The 14,076-nt window shown below is 44.3% G+C and overlaps 2 protein-coding genes across 4 annotated transcripts in view; one reads left to right on the plus strand and one right to left on the minus strand.

Moving 5' to 3' along the window:
- LOC119455458 (calcium-binding mitochondrial carrier protein Aralar1-like) overlaps window positions 1–3,038 on the minus strand; it is a 41,181-nt gene extending 38,143 nt beyond the window's left edge. Inside the window, 4 exon segments of the mRNA XM_037716864.2 lie at window positions 56–198; window positions 1,085–1,144; window positions 2,745–2,801; window positions 2,940–3,038. Of these exon segments, the coding sequence (XP_037572792.1) occupies window positions 56–198; window positions 1,085–1,144; window positions 2,745–2,801; window positions 2,940–3,023 (344 nt within the window). The 5' untranslated portion in view covers window positions 3,024–3,038.
- Window positions 3,039–3,097: 59 nt separating this feature from the next.
- LOC119455459 (histone acetyltransferase type B catalytic subunit) overlaps window positions 3,098–14,076 on the plus strand; it is a 35,177-nt gene continuing 24,198 nt past the window's right edge. The window contains exons 1-6 of one of the 3 annotated variants that reach the window (XM_049668795.1): window positions 3,098–3,136; window positions 3,594–3,665; window positions 3,727–3,802; window positions 6,562–6,685; window positions 10,702–10,843; window positions 12,504–12,657. In XM_049668795.1, coding sequence (XP_049524752.1) covers window positions 3,124–3,136; window positions 3,594–3,665; window positions 3,727–3,802; window positions 6,562–6,685; window positions 10,702–10,843; window positions 12,504–12,657 — 581 coding nt within the window. In that variant the 5' untranslated portion in view covers window positions 3,098–3,123. The remainder of the gene's footprint in view (window positions 3,137–3,593; window positions 3,666–3,726; window positions 3,803–6,561; window positions 6,686–10,701; window positions 10,844–12,503; window positions 12,658–14,076) is intronic. The other 2 variants (XM_037716865.2, XM_037716866.2) reach the window with 2 other exon arrangements.

Genomic DNA, 14,076 nt, shown 5'->3' on the forward strand with positions numbered 1-14,076 from the left:
GCATCTTTTTCAAATGATAATGCTTAGTAGACTGGCTTGATGCAGCATTACTCACCCATCTTTGGAAGTGTCCAGAATACTCCCGAGCATGTTGACCGCTTGCTGGTTGTACTTGGGGCCTTCATACAGACCAAGAAAGCCTCGTACAAAGTCATTTGGTGTCATGTAATGGCTGCCATCTTTCTCAACACTGGCATACTGCAAGGCATAATATATGTGAGTTGGTAACTAATGCCATCATAACACATACTCATTATTATCAGCCTATTTGATGCTCACCCCAGGACGGGGGCCTCTCCCAGCAATTTTCAATTACACCCGTCTTGCACCAGCTCCATGCCCATAAATTGCCTAATTTCATCCCACCACCAAATCGCGTTCTATTCGTGACCACATTTCCAATCTCCTGGCTCCACTTCTGGTTACTCTAATAGGCCACCGGTTAACTGCTCTACGCATTACATGACTAACCTAACTACACATTCCTCTTAATCTCAACTAGAACATCAACTACACCCATCTGCTCTCTAGTACACACTGCCCTTTTCCTGTCACAACATTACATCTACCTAGTTTCCATTTCACTACTTAATCCTCAGTTACTGCTCATGTTTCCTTGTTATGCAAGTTTCAGCACTGTAGGTTAGTAGCAGTAAAACATACCTATTGTATACTTTTTCTTGTGAATGACAATGGTAAGCTGCTGTTCATGACTCGGGCATAAAATGGATTAAGATATTTACGCCCTAAAGCAACACACGACATAAACAACACAGGCTGTTCCTTAAGATGCACCCAACACTCAGCGCACGAGTATTTTTGCATTCCGCCTCCCATAACAATGTGGTTGCTGTGGCTTGGAGTTGAAGCCATGACTTTGTACAGAGCACATGAATGTTTATCGTGATCCGCCAGTTCATCATTGTGGCAGGTCGCGACTTGACGATACCTGCCACATGCGCTCCAACTCATTTTTACTCATCTCGAGATTTCCTCCTTGTGATCCGGGTCCATGGAACACATGGAGAACTTGCTCACAAAAAAAAAAAAAAAAAAAAGAAATAGGAAGAGGTATTATCCTCACTTTATCAAAGACTTCACGAAGCCTGTCGCTGTCAGCTCGTCGAACGTACTGTTGGCTTCCCTGCAATGCATCACAAATACAAGAAAATTACAAACTGCATTAACTAGTAGTGTCTCAAGATTTGCGTGCAGGTGAGTCTAGTGAGCACTAGACCAAACAATTAAATTGTAGACAAAATTAAGCATGCTTCTCGCCTGAAATTGGTGTACAAATTACAGCACTGACACACATCAGCCAAGAAAAATACATGCAAAGTAAATAAAAACATCTTAACTCACTGAAGCGACAGATTGCTACCCAGAATGTATAAATTTACATGTGGCTATCACAAAATTTCAAGGACTGCAAAGCTCTTTTCATGTACAAGCCCCAATCGCAACGTACAAAAACTTAAGCAGTAAATAACAAAACAGTGTCTGCTCACAGGTTGGCTTGAAAACTCACTTGTTTAAAAAACAAAAAAACAATGAAGTAGTCATTTAACAAATATAATTACATTTCCATAAAGATCTGACAAGGCAAGTTTGTTCCCAATGCTGAGAAATGTGCACACTTGGAAACAAGCAAAGACATGCTGAACCTACTCCTCACATGTCAGTTCTTCAAATGACCTTGATGGTACAGAGGTACACACAACATATCAACACTGCACTGTCAGTGAAATGTTGAAGGGTTTAATGTGCAGATTTACTTCGCGTGAAGGAGGCAATACATTCGAAGCAACACAGATGACATTGACAAATGGCATGTTTCCTGCTTACGGACCTAAACAGCTGTATACCCATGTGCAGTTAGATTAAATGCAAAAAGTACCGGCACTTTTCAATCACCTGCTCTTTAACTTTTAAAGTCTGTGCTTACTATAAAGGCTTCATAAATATAAATGCGTGATTATCACTTACATATATATTTGTTTCTTAGTGCGTCACACCTGCAACTACTAATGTAATTTTTGTGGTTTTTAAACGCACTCGATCCTCACAAGTAATGGCCATGAAATTAGCAAATGCTACGACACATTCAATTTTCATAACCAGCGCACGCATAATCATGCATTATGTGCTCAGAATTGACAGCTGTTGGCAAACTTATATTGTTGGTAGCTAAACTAAACGTCGGCGCTCTCAAAGCTTTGCTAACAAATTAAAACCCAGTAACTCATCGACCCGCTCTATACTGCGCTTAGTCCCCGCCCTTTATTCTCCTCTGCACAATAAACGAAAGCGCGGCACAATTCATGGACATTTCACAACGCGCTCGTCGTGTAATTGTATAATAAAGCATATATGAATGAAACGTCAGTGAGGCAAGGTGCAAGATAAGACGATGCTGTTCCCTCGCGAATAGCGATAGTTCCGAGCAAGCCATGTGAAGCGGTAATAAAATATTAACGCTCGCTAAAGCACGACCGTCCTTTCTATAACGGTCGCTCTCTCGGCATTACGCCGGGATGTCGGGAAAAAGGCCGAGTGAAATAAGAGCGCTCCGTCGCTCGGGAGACGGAGAGCGAGCTTACACGTATGGGCGATTACTAGTCCGCGAGTACGGTATGCATACAGGTGAGCTAAAGCAACCACACAGAATGCAAACGAGGCGATGAGTACCAACGAAACAAAAGAAAGCAACAACAGTTTCACCGGCACCGGGCTTCATATCATACCTCGCATGATGCACGGCTGAGGAGCAAGCGCAAGAGACCGTAATCTTCCATACCGGCCTAGATACAGAAAAATGCAGGATAAAACAAAAAGAATGCAACAGAAAACAGGCATAACTGTACAGCACGAACTAAGGAAACTGTAACGTAGGCGGTTTCGCTATCCTCACGAGCTAAACATCCTAACTTTTGCCGTACCTTTTCTTCCAGCAAGGTCACTTCAGCATTCTCAGTGGCCATGATGTGAAAAGGGAAGCAGCAGTCTGCATTCCTTGGTCCCATTGGTCAAATCTTTGGCGACACGCGATTGGTGCCAGTTTTAGTTGTGAAGCGAGGCGTCATTTCCGGATGCGCGAAACGTGACTCGGCGGGAAAACAAGCAATGAAAATGGCGGGTGAGTGCGGGTTGTGCCGTGTTGGCGGTGCGAACGTACCGTCTGATCGCGTTATATTCAACTAATCGCATATTGACACTTACCGACAGACGCGAAATTGCGAATAATGCCTAAAACGTATGTGTCTGTAGTCCTAATTGTGAACGTATCGACGGCATTGACCTTTACGCGAAGCGCTATCGTAGACGAGCTCACGGGAGAGCAGAAACTACGTTGTTTACCTCAAAATATTTAAATCGGGTGACCGAGCCTTCATCACTCCGTGAGCAGCACTTATCGTGTCGCCTGCATTATGAGGTCACTGGCATTTACAGCGACTAATGTCCGATGCTTATAGAAACAATTGGCCACGTTAGTTCGGTGCCACATTTTCTTGCGGCTTCGCCAGCTGCGGCGTAGCCGGCAATGTATATTTTCCGTTTTTATGCTGAACAGTTGTGATTTTTATTCCTTCTAGGTGTCTCGTTATCGAAAGAGGCCCTGGAGGCCTACGTCGTCAATGCGAACGATGTTGTGCACTTCAAGTTAGGTAAGAAGCTAGCGCTGCTTGCGCACCTTTTTTTGCTGATCGCTGGGTTGAACTGTTCCAGTTATGACGACGGATGACATCGAAGATGATGACATTGCCTTTCATCCGGAGATGTCTCATCAAATCTTCGGCGAGGGGTAAGAAAGCAAGGTTTTTCGCACCTACCTCGTATTTGGCTGTCCTGCGTCGGTGTATTGTCAGGTGGGAAAGCCATGGGCTGGCGCTGGCGTACGTGTTTGACTGCAGGCACATTTTCGCTCGGCGTGACTGCTGCGCGTGTGGCGCATTGTGTACAAAAGCGATTGCTGGGTTGTTGATTGACGCAGGACGCACTCACTAGCAAGTTTCGCACGTCTTAACATACGAGAGGAAAGCTGCGAGTTTCAAAGACACAAATTGTGCGTTACCCTAACGTCTTCTGCAACCAATACAACACTAAACGCTCAGATTCTTAATTTACGTATTATAACATTACTTACCGCTGTCAAATGTATTACGTGTTCTGTGTGAAATTGGGGGCTTCTTATTTCACAGCATATGCTAGCTGCAACAGCTGGTTGTAAGGATTGGATTTTCGCGTTCTGTAAGTACTTAGAGATGAAACTGAATACCCATTGCATAATAATAAGGCATTTTTGCCATTGATGCTGTGTTTTTCTTTGTGAGCTTTGCAGCTGAAATCTTGATTGTTACCCAAGCAGTGTGAATGCCAGCTGACTGTCCTGTGCATTGTTGCTTTAGCCTTTGGTTCTACTTGGCTTCTCGTGAGTGTGTGTTACCTTGGAAAAGTGAAGGCCCACAGGCAAATCGATAGGTCATCTGTGTACCATGTACCACATAGGCGGTAACTGAGGGCTAGCACGACAAGTTTGAACTTGTTTGCTATGCTTTTCAATGCAATAGCCTATTATTATCTTTAATGAGCACACTAATATAAAGGATGACAGCATTGCTGACGATTTTGTTGATTTGTAAACATCAGTGATTCATTCAGGAATTGCACCAGTAATTGAGTCGACAGGAACAGGGTGGGGATCTGGAAAATGCACTGGAGAGAAAGCTATAGAAATGTTTAGATATTGTAGACTTTGTCTGGGGTGCAAGTGAGCTATACTTGGCTCAAGTATTGATGATAGTGTTATCTTCCATCTCATACGGAAAATTTACCATGTTCAAAAACCGATACAGGGCCTCTTTCAGTGTTAATCTGTTGTGAACTCAACATCAGTCACTACAGACGCTTACCATCATCAGCCTCTTTATGTCGGCTGTAGGATAAAGGCCTCTCGCAGTGAGCTCCAATTTCTACTGCATTGTGCCAGCTGACCCCATCTTACACCTGAAAGTTTTCTGATTTCATCACACCGCTTAGTTCTTTGCCATCCTCGACTGCACTTTCCTTCACTTGGCACACATTCTGTAACTACTAGACCGCCGAATATCCGCCCGACGCATCATATAGCCAGCCAAAATCCAATTCTTTTTAATGGCAACTAGAATATCAGCTACCCCAGTTTTCTCTGTAATCCTTGCCGCTGTCTTCCTGTCTCAGTCTCTTAATGTTACATCTAACATTTTTCGTTCCATTGCTCGTTGCAGTATCCTTTACGTATTGTCAAGCTTCTTTGCTAACCTCCGCCATTAGTTGGGCAAATGTGAATTGGGATAAGAGTCTCTTTGCAATTAACAGACTAGTATATTAATTCACATTTGCCCATCTAATGGTGGCGCCAGTTATGGTCCACACATTATGGTGTTAGCCACACATTAGTTCGTCGCGAGGGCCACACCTATATTTTCTGTATCAGAAGAAGAGCAAGCTGTGCTTGTGCGTAGTGATTCCAAAATTAAGACACTGCCATTAGCTTGACAAACTGCCTCACGGGAAAGCTAGCTTTACAATTACCAACAACGTCCATTTTGATGTAGGGCACATCAAAAGGATGTTGATGGTGTTTAAGCAGACCATTGCCACATCTTCACCTCCCAGAGTCGAACTAACTAGTATTCATGTTACATTGTCTCACCCAATTTGAGTAGTGAAATGTTGAGTGTAAAGAATGCAGAGAAACAAGTGCAAAAGCTGGCAGATGACTGCACACCCTCCTTATGATTTGTGTCTCCAGTTGTTTCACCATTTTGCTCTAATTCGATGCTGTGTGTTGTCACGCAGTCATTGTTCATTACAGAAAGCAACAGGTTACGTACAAATTGCTAGCACATTAATTAACACATTTGCTTTTTGTGCTATTCTCCTACTGGGATGTGATAGTCCAGAGAAACTTCGCTAGTTGGAAATGTGCACTCTGTTTGTTCAAGGACCTGAGTGTAAAAAATAAGATTAATTATATTCTCTGGCTTTACATGGCACAGTCATGATATGATGAATGTGCCACACCCTAGTGGGGGACCCAGGATTAATTTTGACCGCTTTGGGTCAAAGAAAGAAACAAAAGGCAAAGAAACTTTGGTGACTGTTATGTAATGTTTATCTCCATCACATCATGCACGGTCCAGAGTAAGCCTGTCGTAATGACAGCTTGATAAAGCAACCGACTTTGCATGGCAGACAGAGCTGATGTAACAGTTGTCTATGCAAATACCAACACAAAACTGATATTCTAGTTGCACACAAAACAATGGCACACGAGTAAAAGATAAAAGAACAGCCTATGGCAAAGCATAATTATAGAGCAAGAGTACTACCTTTAAAAAAATAGATATAGGTAAAAAATTGATCAAAAATTTTCAAGCAATACCTAACCATAAGCAACAATGAATAGAAAATACAGTGAGAAACTGGCAAAAAAGCAAGAACACTAGCACCTCTTAAAAAATAAACAGTTATCGGTTTAATTTATACTCATGTGCCTTTTTTATTTATTATTTTTTTCAGGGAAAGCATCTTTGGCTACCGGGACTTGCAGGTCAAGCTGTACTACGGCTGCTGCTCACTCACTCCATACCTTGGCATGGCCTACACGGAAAAGATTGATCTGAAGAAGAGTGACGGTCTCAAGGTGTGCTACTGTTATGTGCCGTGCACTTTGTCTCAGACTATGCTGCTGTGAGAAACCATCCATGTCATTATGTCAGCAGGAAGTTTATTCCTTCCCTGTCACCCTCTGCATTGGCTCAGTGGTTGAGTCATTCTGCTTGAGCAGGAGATCGTGGGTTGTAGATGGAGGGTTCTCTCGAGCCGGCTTTATACGTAAGGCTTAGGCTTGATGGCCAACTCCGTGTTGCTCGCCTAGTACGGCTGGGCTTCAGTGGTACCAGTACAAACGGAAACATTTCTGAATAACCAGAACAACAGTGCTTATTGCTACCAGTGGATTCACTTGGAAGCAAGCTAGTTATGGCTGAGACGTTTGCTGGGGTTGTTCGGTGAACAAAAGCAGGGTCCTTCCTTCGTCATGGCTCGCACTCTTCTCCGGCGTTCGCCGGCCACGCCTATTTCGACAGCCCGGCATTGACCTTTGCTCTGTCCAGTGGTGCATAGGGCACCGCGGCCACTTGTCTGTCTACATTTGTGACCGGTTTGCAAGAGGGTTGTGCCACCATGAGAAAAGCCATCTTGCTCCCCTCACAGGAAGAGAGGAAGAAGGCGATTGCTGTCCTCGCTTACGTGGTGTGGGAAAATATGAACCTTAATAATTCCCACTGGGTTCGACTCCCAGAAGTAGTATTCTTTGCGAGAGAGCTGTGTTGCTTCCCACCGCCACATTAGTGTACAGGTGCCTTGCTCTGAAACATTAAAATATCAGGTTATCTTTATACAAAAAGAAGTGTTATTCTTTATGGAACAATGTGTCACAGTGCACTCCACTTATAACGATTCCATATATAACAATGCATTGACTTAAGTACATCAACTCATGCATTATGGCTATGAGGAAAAAAAACAAAAACATATATCAATATGTAATGACCGCATGTCGAATACAGCAATCAAAAGTTTGCCTTCTTGATGACGTTTTCCATGCAGACGGAGCTGACTATATGCATTGCTAAGTTTCCCTTAAGCGAATGATTCCGAGACAGGACAAGTTTGCCTATGTGAGTTCCGTTCGTATCTGCCGTCATGAGCCCGCAGCACACGCCGATTGCGGAAGCCACGAAGAGCATCGGAAGTTGGCACAGCGCGCCACCGCAATGTTTCATTATATTGAAATTGTGTATAAGCACACTTTGTTATATTGATGCGAAATAAGTTGGCACATGGTGACACTGGCCCCTTGAGGCGAGAACGACGAAGTTCGTGGTTGCGCGCGCGCTCTCCGAGGTCCAGCCATTATTAAAGGCTGACGTGTTTTTCGCCTATCTGTTGCTGGTCAACTATTCTAGCTGTACTAGCTGGGTGACAATATCGAGGTTCTAAATACATGGTGTTCTATGGACAAGAAGTTATATAAAGTTAAATACTTTGTCAAATTGAGAATGTTTTTTATATTGAAGTTCGTTATATTGAGGTTTAACAAATGTACAGGGGACATTGAACACAAGAATTTGAAGATGTTACACAACTTCAAGTAACACTTGATACAAGAAATTAAATGAACTTGATCATATTTATTAGTGAGTAACTACAGTAGAAACCCCGTTGATACGCTTTTCAAGGGACTGTGGAAAAAAACACTTAACAGCCAGGAAAACGTAACAGTGAGGAAGGCCGCAAATCGCCACAGCAACATCAGAAATGGCTCTGAATGGCTACCGGTACAGTTAATAGATGTCTCGATAGTCGTACTGTGAGCGAGGACGGCGCGTGTGTTATTAAGGGACACATTCTGTGACAGTGGCCCCTTTCGACCCTTCATATGCTTCACTAGGTAACATGGCTCTCGAAGCTGACTAAATAAAGAGAACTGGCGATTATGCATCCTTGCCGGCCCCAAAATAAATGTAGCCCTGCCTTCAGTTCCTGGTAAGTTTTAACTGATGCACACCAATTTGGGTGCTTCGCCACCTGCTCCGTGCACGTTTTCTCCCAATATGCTTATGCAACCTTGGTCGTATGTTGCAACTTATCAGTCACTCGTTGCAAAATGTTGGTCACTTGTTGCAACGTACTGATCGCTTGTTGCAACGTACCGGTTGCTGCAACGTATACATTTATCACCTTTGTAGCAACGTGTGAGAGCAAATCTCCCTCTGCACGGCTAATTTTATGTGACCGCCGCATGCAATCTCAACGTAAAATGCGGGAACATTACAGAATGGTCACATATCAGAGGGAGGCATGAGTTCAGTTCGTATCTGCCGCTATTACCCTGCAGCACATGCCAATTGTGAAAGCCACGGAGAGCATCGCGAGTTGGCACAGTGCACCACCGCAATGACATAGGGGTCAATGGGATTGAGCTCACGGCCACAAAAACGCGACGTAGCAGCCGGGAAAACACAACAGTGATGAACATGTCAACAGGGTTCGACTGTATTAGAGGGGGTTATCGAGAGAAACTTCTCACCTGCCATGATATCTCAGGGTCTGTGGCATTTTGCTGTTAAGCACAAGGTCGCGGGTTCGGTCCCTTCCTGCCATGGCTGCATTTAAATGGGGCTGAATGCAAAAACGCTCATGTACAGTATAGACCACTTATAACGTAACCGCTTATAGTGCAGGACCGGATATAGTGCGGTCTTTTCAGACTCCCGTTAATTTTCCCATAGCACTCCATGTATACACGTATCGCTTATAGTGCAGTTGCGAGAAACGAAATACCGGTACAGTGCGGCTGCCTGGGAGTATGGTAGTCAGCGGAGACGGCGAAAGCTCCCCGCAAACGGGCGCCCCAAGGAGTGCTCGAGGAAGAAAGAGAGACGAAGTGGAGGAGAAGGGCACGTGGTGCGAATGAACAGCCAGCGACGCTGAAACGAGAATCTTGAGTGCGAGTCGTGAAATATTACGGCGCGCATAGCGATCAAGGGCCACGAAACGATAACGGTAGTAAACTCGCTTCACGATAACGGCAGTAAACGAAACTTCAGGGAGCGGGCGGCGCCGGCACGGCACGGCGAAGGGCGCACGCGGAGACCATGGAATGTGAGGGAGGAGGGCGGCAGGGAAGCGGATTTTGCCTCGGCAACTCCGCCGCTTCGGTGGCTCCCCTCGCCCTCCCTTGTAGCTCCCTCACTTTCGACTGTCACCGTGCGCGCCTGCCGCTGTGCAGGCGCCGCCGCTACAGATGGCCCAGAGCCAGCTCCCCGAAGTTTCGTTTTCTGCCGTTATCGGGAAGCGGGCATTTGCCGGCGTGGGCAGTTTCTTTGGCCGGCCTGGCACAGCGCCCTGCTTCCCTCTGCACCGTAGCTGCAGCGTGCAAGGTCAACACGTGACTAGAAAGTAGAGGAAGCATAAAGGAGAAAGAAGGGTTCACTGCCATTTCCTACGCGTGGCTACGGTAGCGTGGCTGAGACGTCGGCACGTACACGCATGTTCCGGCGCAACGCAGAATCGGCGACCTTGCCATTTGAGAGAGGGTGAAATTTCCGCTGTGTTTTTTTTTTTTTTTTTTTTTGTTTTGCTCGCGCGCTACATTGAGGGGTCTCTTCTAAGCTTTTACTCTATGGTGGTGCCGGAGCAATGCCGGTCGGAGGCGCCGCCGCGTCATTTGGTTCGAATCAACGAGATTCGACTGTAAATTGAATGCAAACGTTCTAGCCGCATTCCTCGACTGTCGCATACGCGTGGCGGCTCGGTGCACATGTTTTGCATGTGTGCGGGCCTTGAAAATTGTTGCTTTGGTTATAGTGCGGTACCGCTTATAGTGCGGATATTCGCGACTCCGGCGACTTACGTTATAAGTGGTCTACACTGTATTTAGATCTAGGTGCAAGTTTAGAAAAAAAAAAAAAAAAAAAAACAGGTGGTCAGATTTAATCCAGAGCCCCGCAGTACAGTGTCTGTCATGGCCCTGTTAGACCCCATGAATCAGTCAGTCTACTTTGCCTGTCTCAACTCCCTTGAAATTTTAGATGCATATCTATCGGTGAGGAAATTGACCATGCCCACTCAAACAGCTTTTCTTGCTTCCAGGCTGATGATGTGCTCAAAACCGTCTTGGAGAAATTGCCCTCTGGTGTTCACACAAACATCGATGAGTTTGTGTCCCTACTTCCTAAAGAAACTACATTCCGACCATTTGGTGAACTACTTCATTCTTTTAAAATTGGAAAAGGTGCGTGTCTCACTGTATTGTCCCCCATGGTTCACATTGATTTTATATTTGCGTAAGGAGAATGTACAGTGAAGTATTTAACTGCATCATACGCTTGAATAGCGCCTTTGTTCACGTAAAAACAAAAATTTATAACATTGCGACGCTGTTCATTGTGTTAATCTTTCTGCCCTGAATGCAACATTGTCTCACGGCACTTGAAGTGTTTGCCACGCTTGCCCGCTGGCCCGTAAACCTGCTCAGCTGTGACTCTCTATTGTTCGCAAATGCGCTGTGCTTTCTGTTCTATGGAGATGTGAGCTATATTGCATTAGAATTAGGGGTGTGCAAATATCAAAATTTTCGAGTATGAATACTTAGCTTCGGATATCGAATAGTGACAGGCAAATGCATTTATTAGCAAGTTGGGTTAATTGAATATGTTGGAACATTGCAATTACATTGTTAGTGTTACAAAACTAAACTAATAAGCCGTTATACTCAACCATTGTGTATTTGGCTCATGTTAACTTGGAAAATTGAGTAATTCCCACCAGCTGTCCTCGCCAACCTGCGCCTTATTTTACCACATCAAATGCCCGTAAACTCGGAGGCATTTGACCCTGTGCCAGTCGTCACTCATTGCACTTGCTGTCAAGCACCAAGTTCAGAATTGGGGGTTGCGCTGCAAAAAAAGAAAGGAAGAAAAAACAAATTTAAAAAACCCTCGCTGGTTCACAAACCTGTGCTCTTTGCAACTGAGGCTGTCTTTTCCGCAAAGTTTAGAGGTTTAGTGGCTAAGTGTGCTTTACATGTGAAATTTCACTAAAAGCACGAAATCATCACAAAATTCAGCGCAAAATCGCCCCGATATTCTTAGATTAGATGGAACAAATGCTAGGACCCGTGTTTGCTCCCGCACAGCCAGCAACATATTCGATTTATTTTCGACACACACGCATATATATATATATATATATGTGTGTGTGTGTGTGTGCGTGTGTTTTTTTTTTTTCTTTTGTGGGTGTCGGCTCAGGCGCGGTGTGTTCCACTTATTTGAGGACGAGTGGTGGCACTGTAGTATGCCAAAAGATTATGACACCCTTACTGATGCAACCAACAGTAGAACATTGCAGTCTCGGAGATTTCAAGAAACTGGTGTGCATTGCGGAACTTCATCGTAAGCCAAAGCGCAATGGGGAGATTTTCCTAAATTTATTTTTCTACTAACCTTTTGATTCTTTGTCCCATTAGTTTGGAGCCGTTGTTGGAGGAATGCAGTGTACTCACCACTTGTCAAATTGAGGGTGAAAGTGCTGTGCTGCTGGAGCTAGTGCAAAAAGTGTAACCAAATCAAGGAGGTTCTCAGTATAACCACCTATGGCATGCAATCAACAGGGCTTTAACGATGGAAGCATCAGCCTGGAGCCAACATTTCAACAAGAAGAATAGTCTTTATCATAGCAAATCGAGCCGAGATGAGTCCACTTGTAGAAACACTGCCTGTAGGCTAATGCCACTGTTCACCACATCATCTCTCCATCTGCCTGTGAGCCCTTTGTGGAGCTATGGTGTATATTCCAGATAGTCCTTTTGTAGTGGGCACATGTTGTAGTGATCGGGTGTTCAGACGAGTAGTATCTGTGTATTAACTCCGCCAGTGCACTTGTTCTCTACCCAGGTGGCCTGTCGCGTACATTTGAGCTGTACTCGGCATGCGTGACAACGCCTGGCTTTCTGGATTATCATGCTCGCATGCAGAGCTTCATCCTGTGGTTCATTGATGCAGCTTCGTACATCGACTCCGATGACGAGAAGTGGGAGTACTTTGTCCTGTGAGTGTGCCGTCTGATGCTGTGGTCTTACTCCCTCGAATACTGCTTGGGGTAGAAGCATTCATCGGCTGTGTTCCACCACTTGCCGTAGGCAGCCACGTAGACAGCTACGTAGACAATGGCCATCTTAAGTTTTGTTCCAGTTCTGATGAAGCTGGCAAAAAAAGTGGCTTTGCGGAGGCCGCATCAAAGTTAAAAAAAAAATGGTGCAGTCTACTTTGCTGTCCAAACAAGCCGGCGGCAGAGCAGAGTGCCTGAAAACTTAATGTGAAGCTGGCCTGTGCACAGGAAAACAGTCATGCTTTCTTATGTGCTCAATGTAGCACCGTGCGAACATACCTGGCACATTGTGGTAAAAAATACACAGCTCAATACAAAACTCGTTTTATGCAACTCAATGAATGAATGATAACTTTATTTATAATCCGGCGAGTTATTCGGTGATTTGGGCGAATACCCCTGCCTAGGTGTCGCAACTCAAAAGAGAAAAAATTTACTTGATGAAGTATGAGAAAAAACGATAATGCTACTGGAAATAGTGTTTAACAGGGTTCTGTAAATTGGTATAGTTCATTTGAAGTGTTGAGAAAAAGGAAAACTTAAGTGCCAGTTTGTCAATACAAGGTGTTAATGTGTTGGCCTAAAGACATTGTGTGTGCCTTGTGGACAAAGGTGTCATAAAAAGGCTGAGTGCCAACTTCATGGTATGGATTAGACAGAGCAATGCAAGACTGTGCTTATACAGCGAAACAATTAACCCAACAAAGCCCTACCTATCATTTGTGATACTCCGAATTTACCTAAAAACTCTAATTTATGCGCTGGAAACCCAGTGTAGGAGCCTGTACTAGCATTTTTGATATGGTATAGGAAGTTTTCAGACGTGAGTAGTTCAGCAAATCAATTACTAATAAGTAATTACCGTACTAATTAGGTTCTACTAAGTTATCACTTAACTGTTTCCTTCGTACCAATGTACTCTTCATGGCCAGAAATAAATGTGAACAAGTTGTTTTAGTTTTCTTTGATGTGAAATGGGTTCGGGCTTTGTGGGGTTAAGAGGAGTTCCATAACAGTTTTGTGTGCTGCATGGTGAAATCCACCAGTGAAAGCTGGCATGTGGCGATGTCAGTATAAGATGTCAATCAAAGAACAGCCAGCGCGCAGTTTGTCTTGGAGCGCTGATTTTTCTTTCAAATGTAATCATCGATAATTATAAAATAAAAGTTGCCTTGCGTATACCTCACTTGAATGGACAACTACTTCCTTGTGCAGTTTATTTGAGCCAGTACACTGTAGTTTTTGTTTCTTGTGTCTCAGTTCACTGGCTTCACATTGTAGGTCAACTAGGAGGGGCCAAAGTCGGCAGAGATATCGGGGTATCATGGCTGGCCCTTTTGGCTAAAATCAATTTTAGTG

This window comes from Dermacentor silvarum, chromosome 6 (genome assembly GCF_013339745.2).
Source record: "Dermacentor silvarum isolate Dsil-2018 chromosome 6, BIME_Dsil_1.4, whole genome shotgun sequence".
Classification (NCBI taxonomy): domain Eukaryota; kingdom Metazoa; phylum Arthropoda; class Arachnida; order Ixodida; family Ixodidae; genus Dermacentor; species Dermacentor silvarum.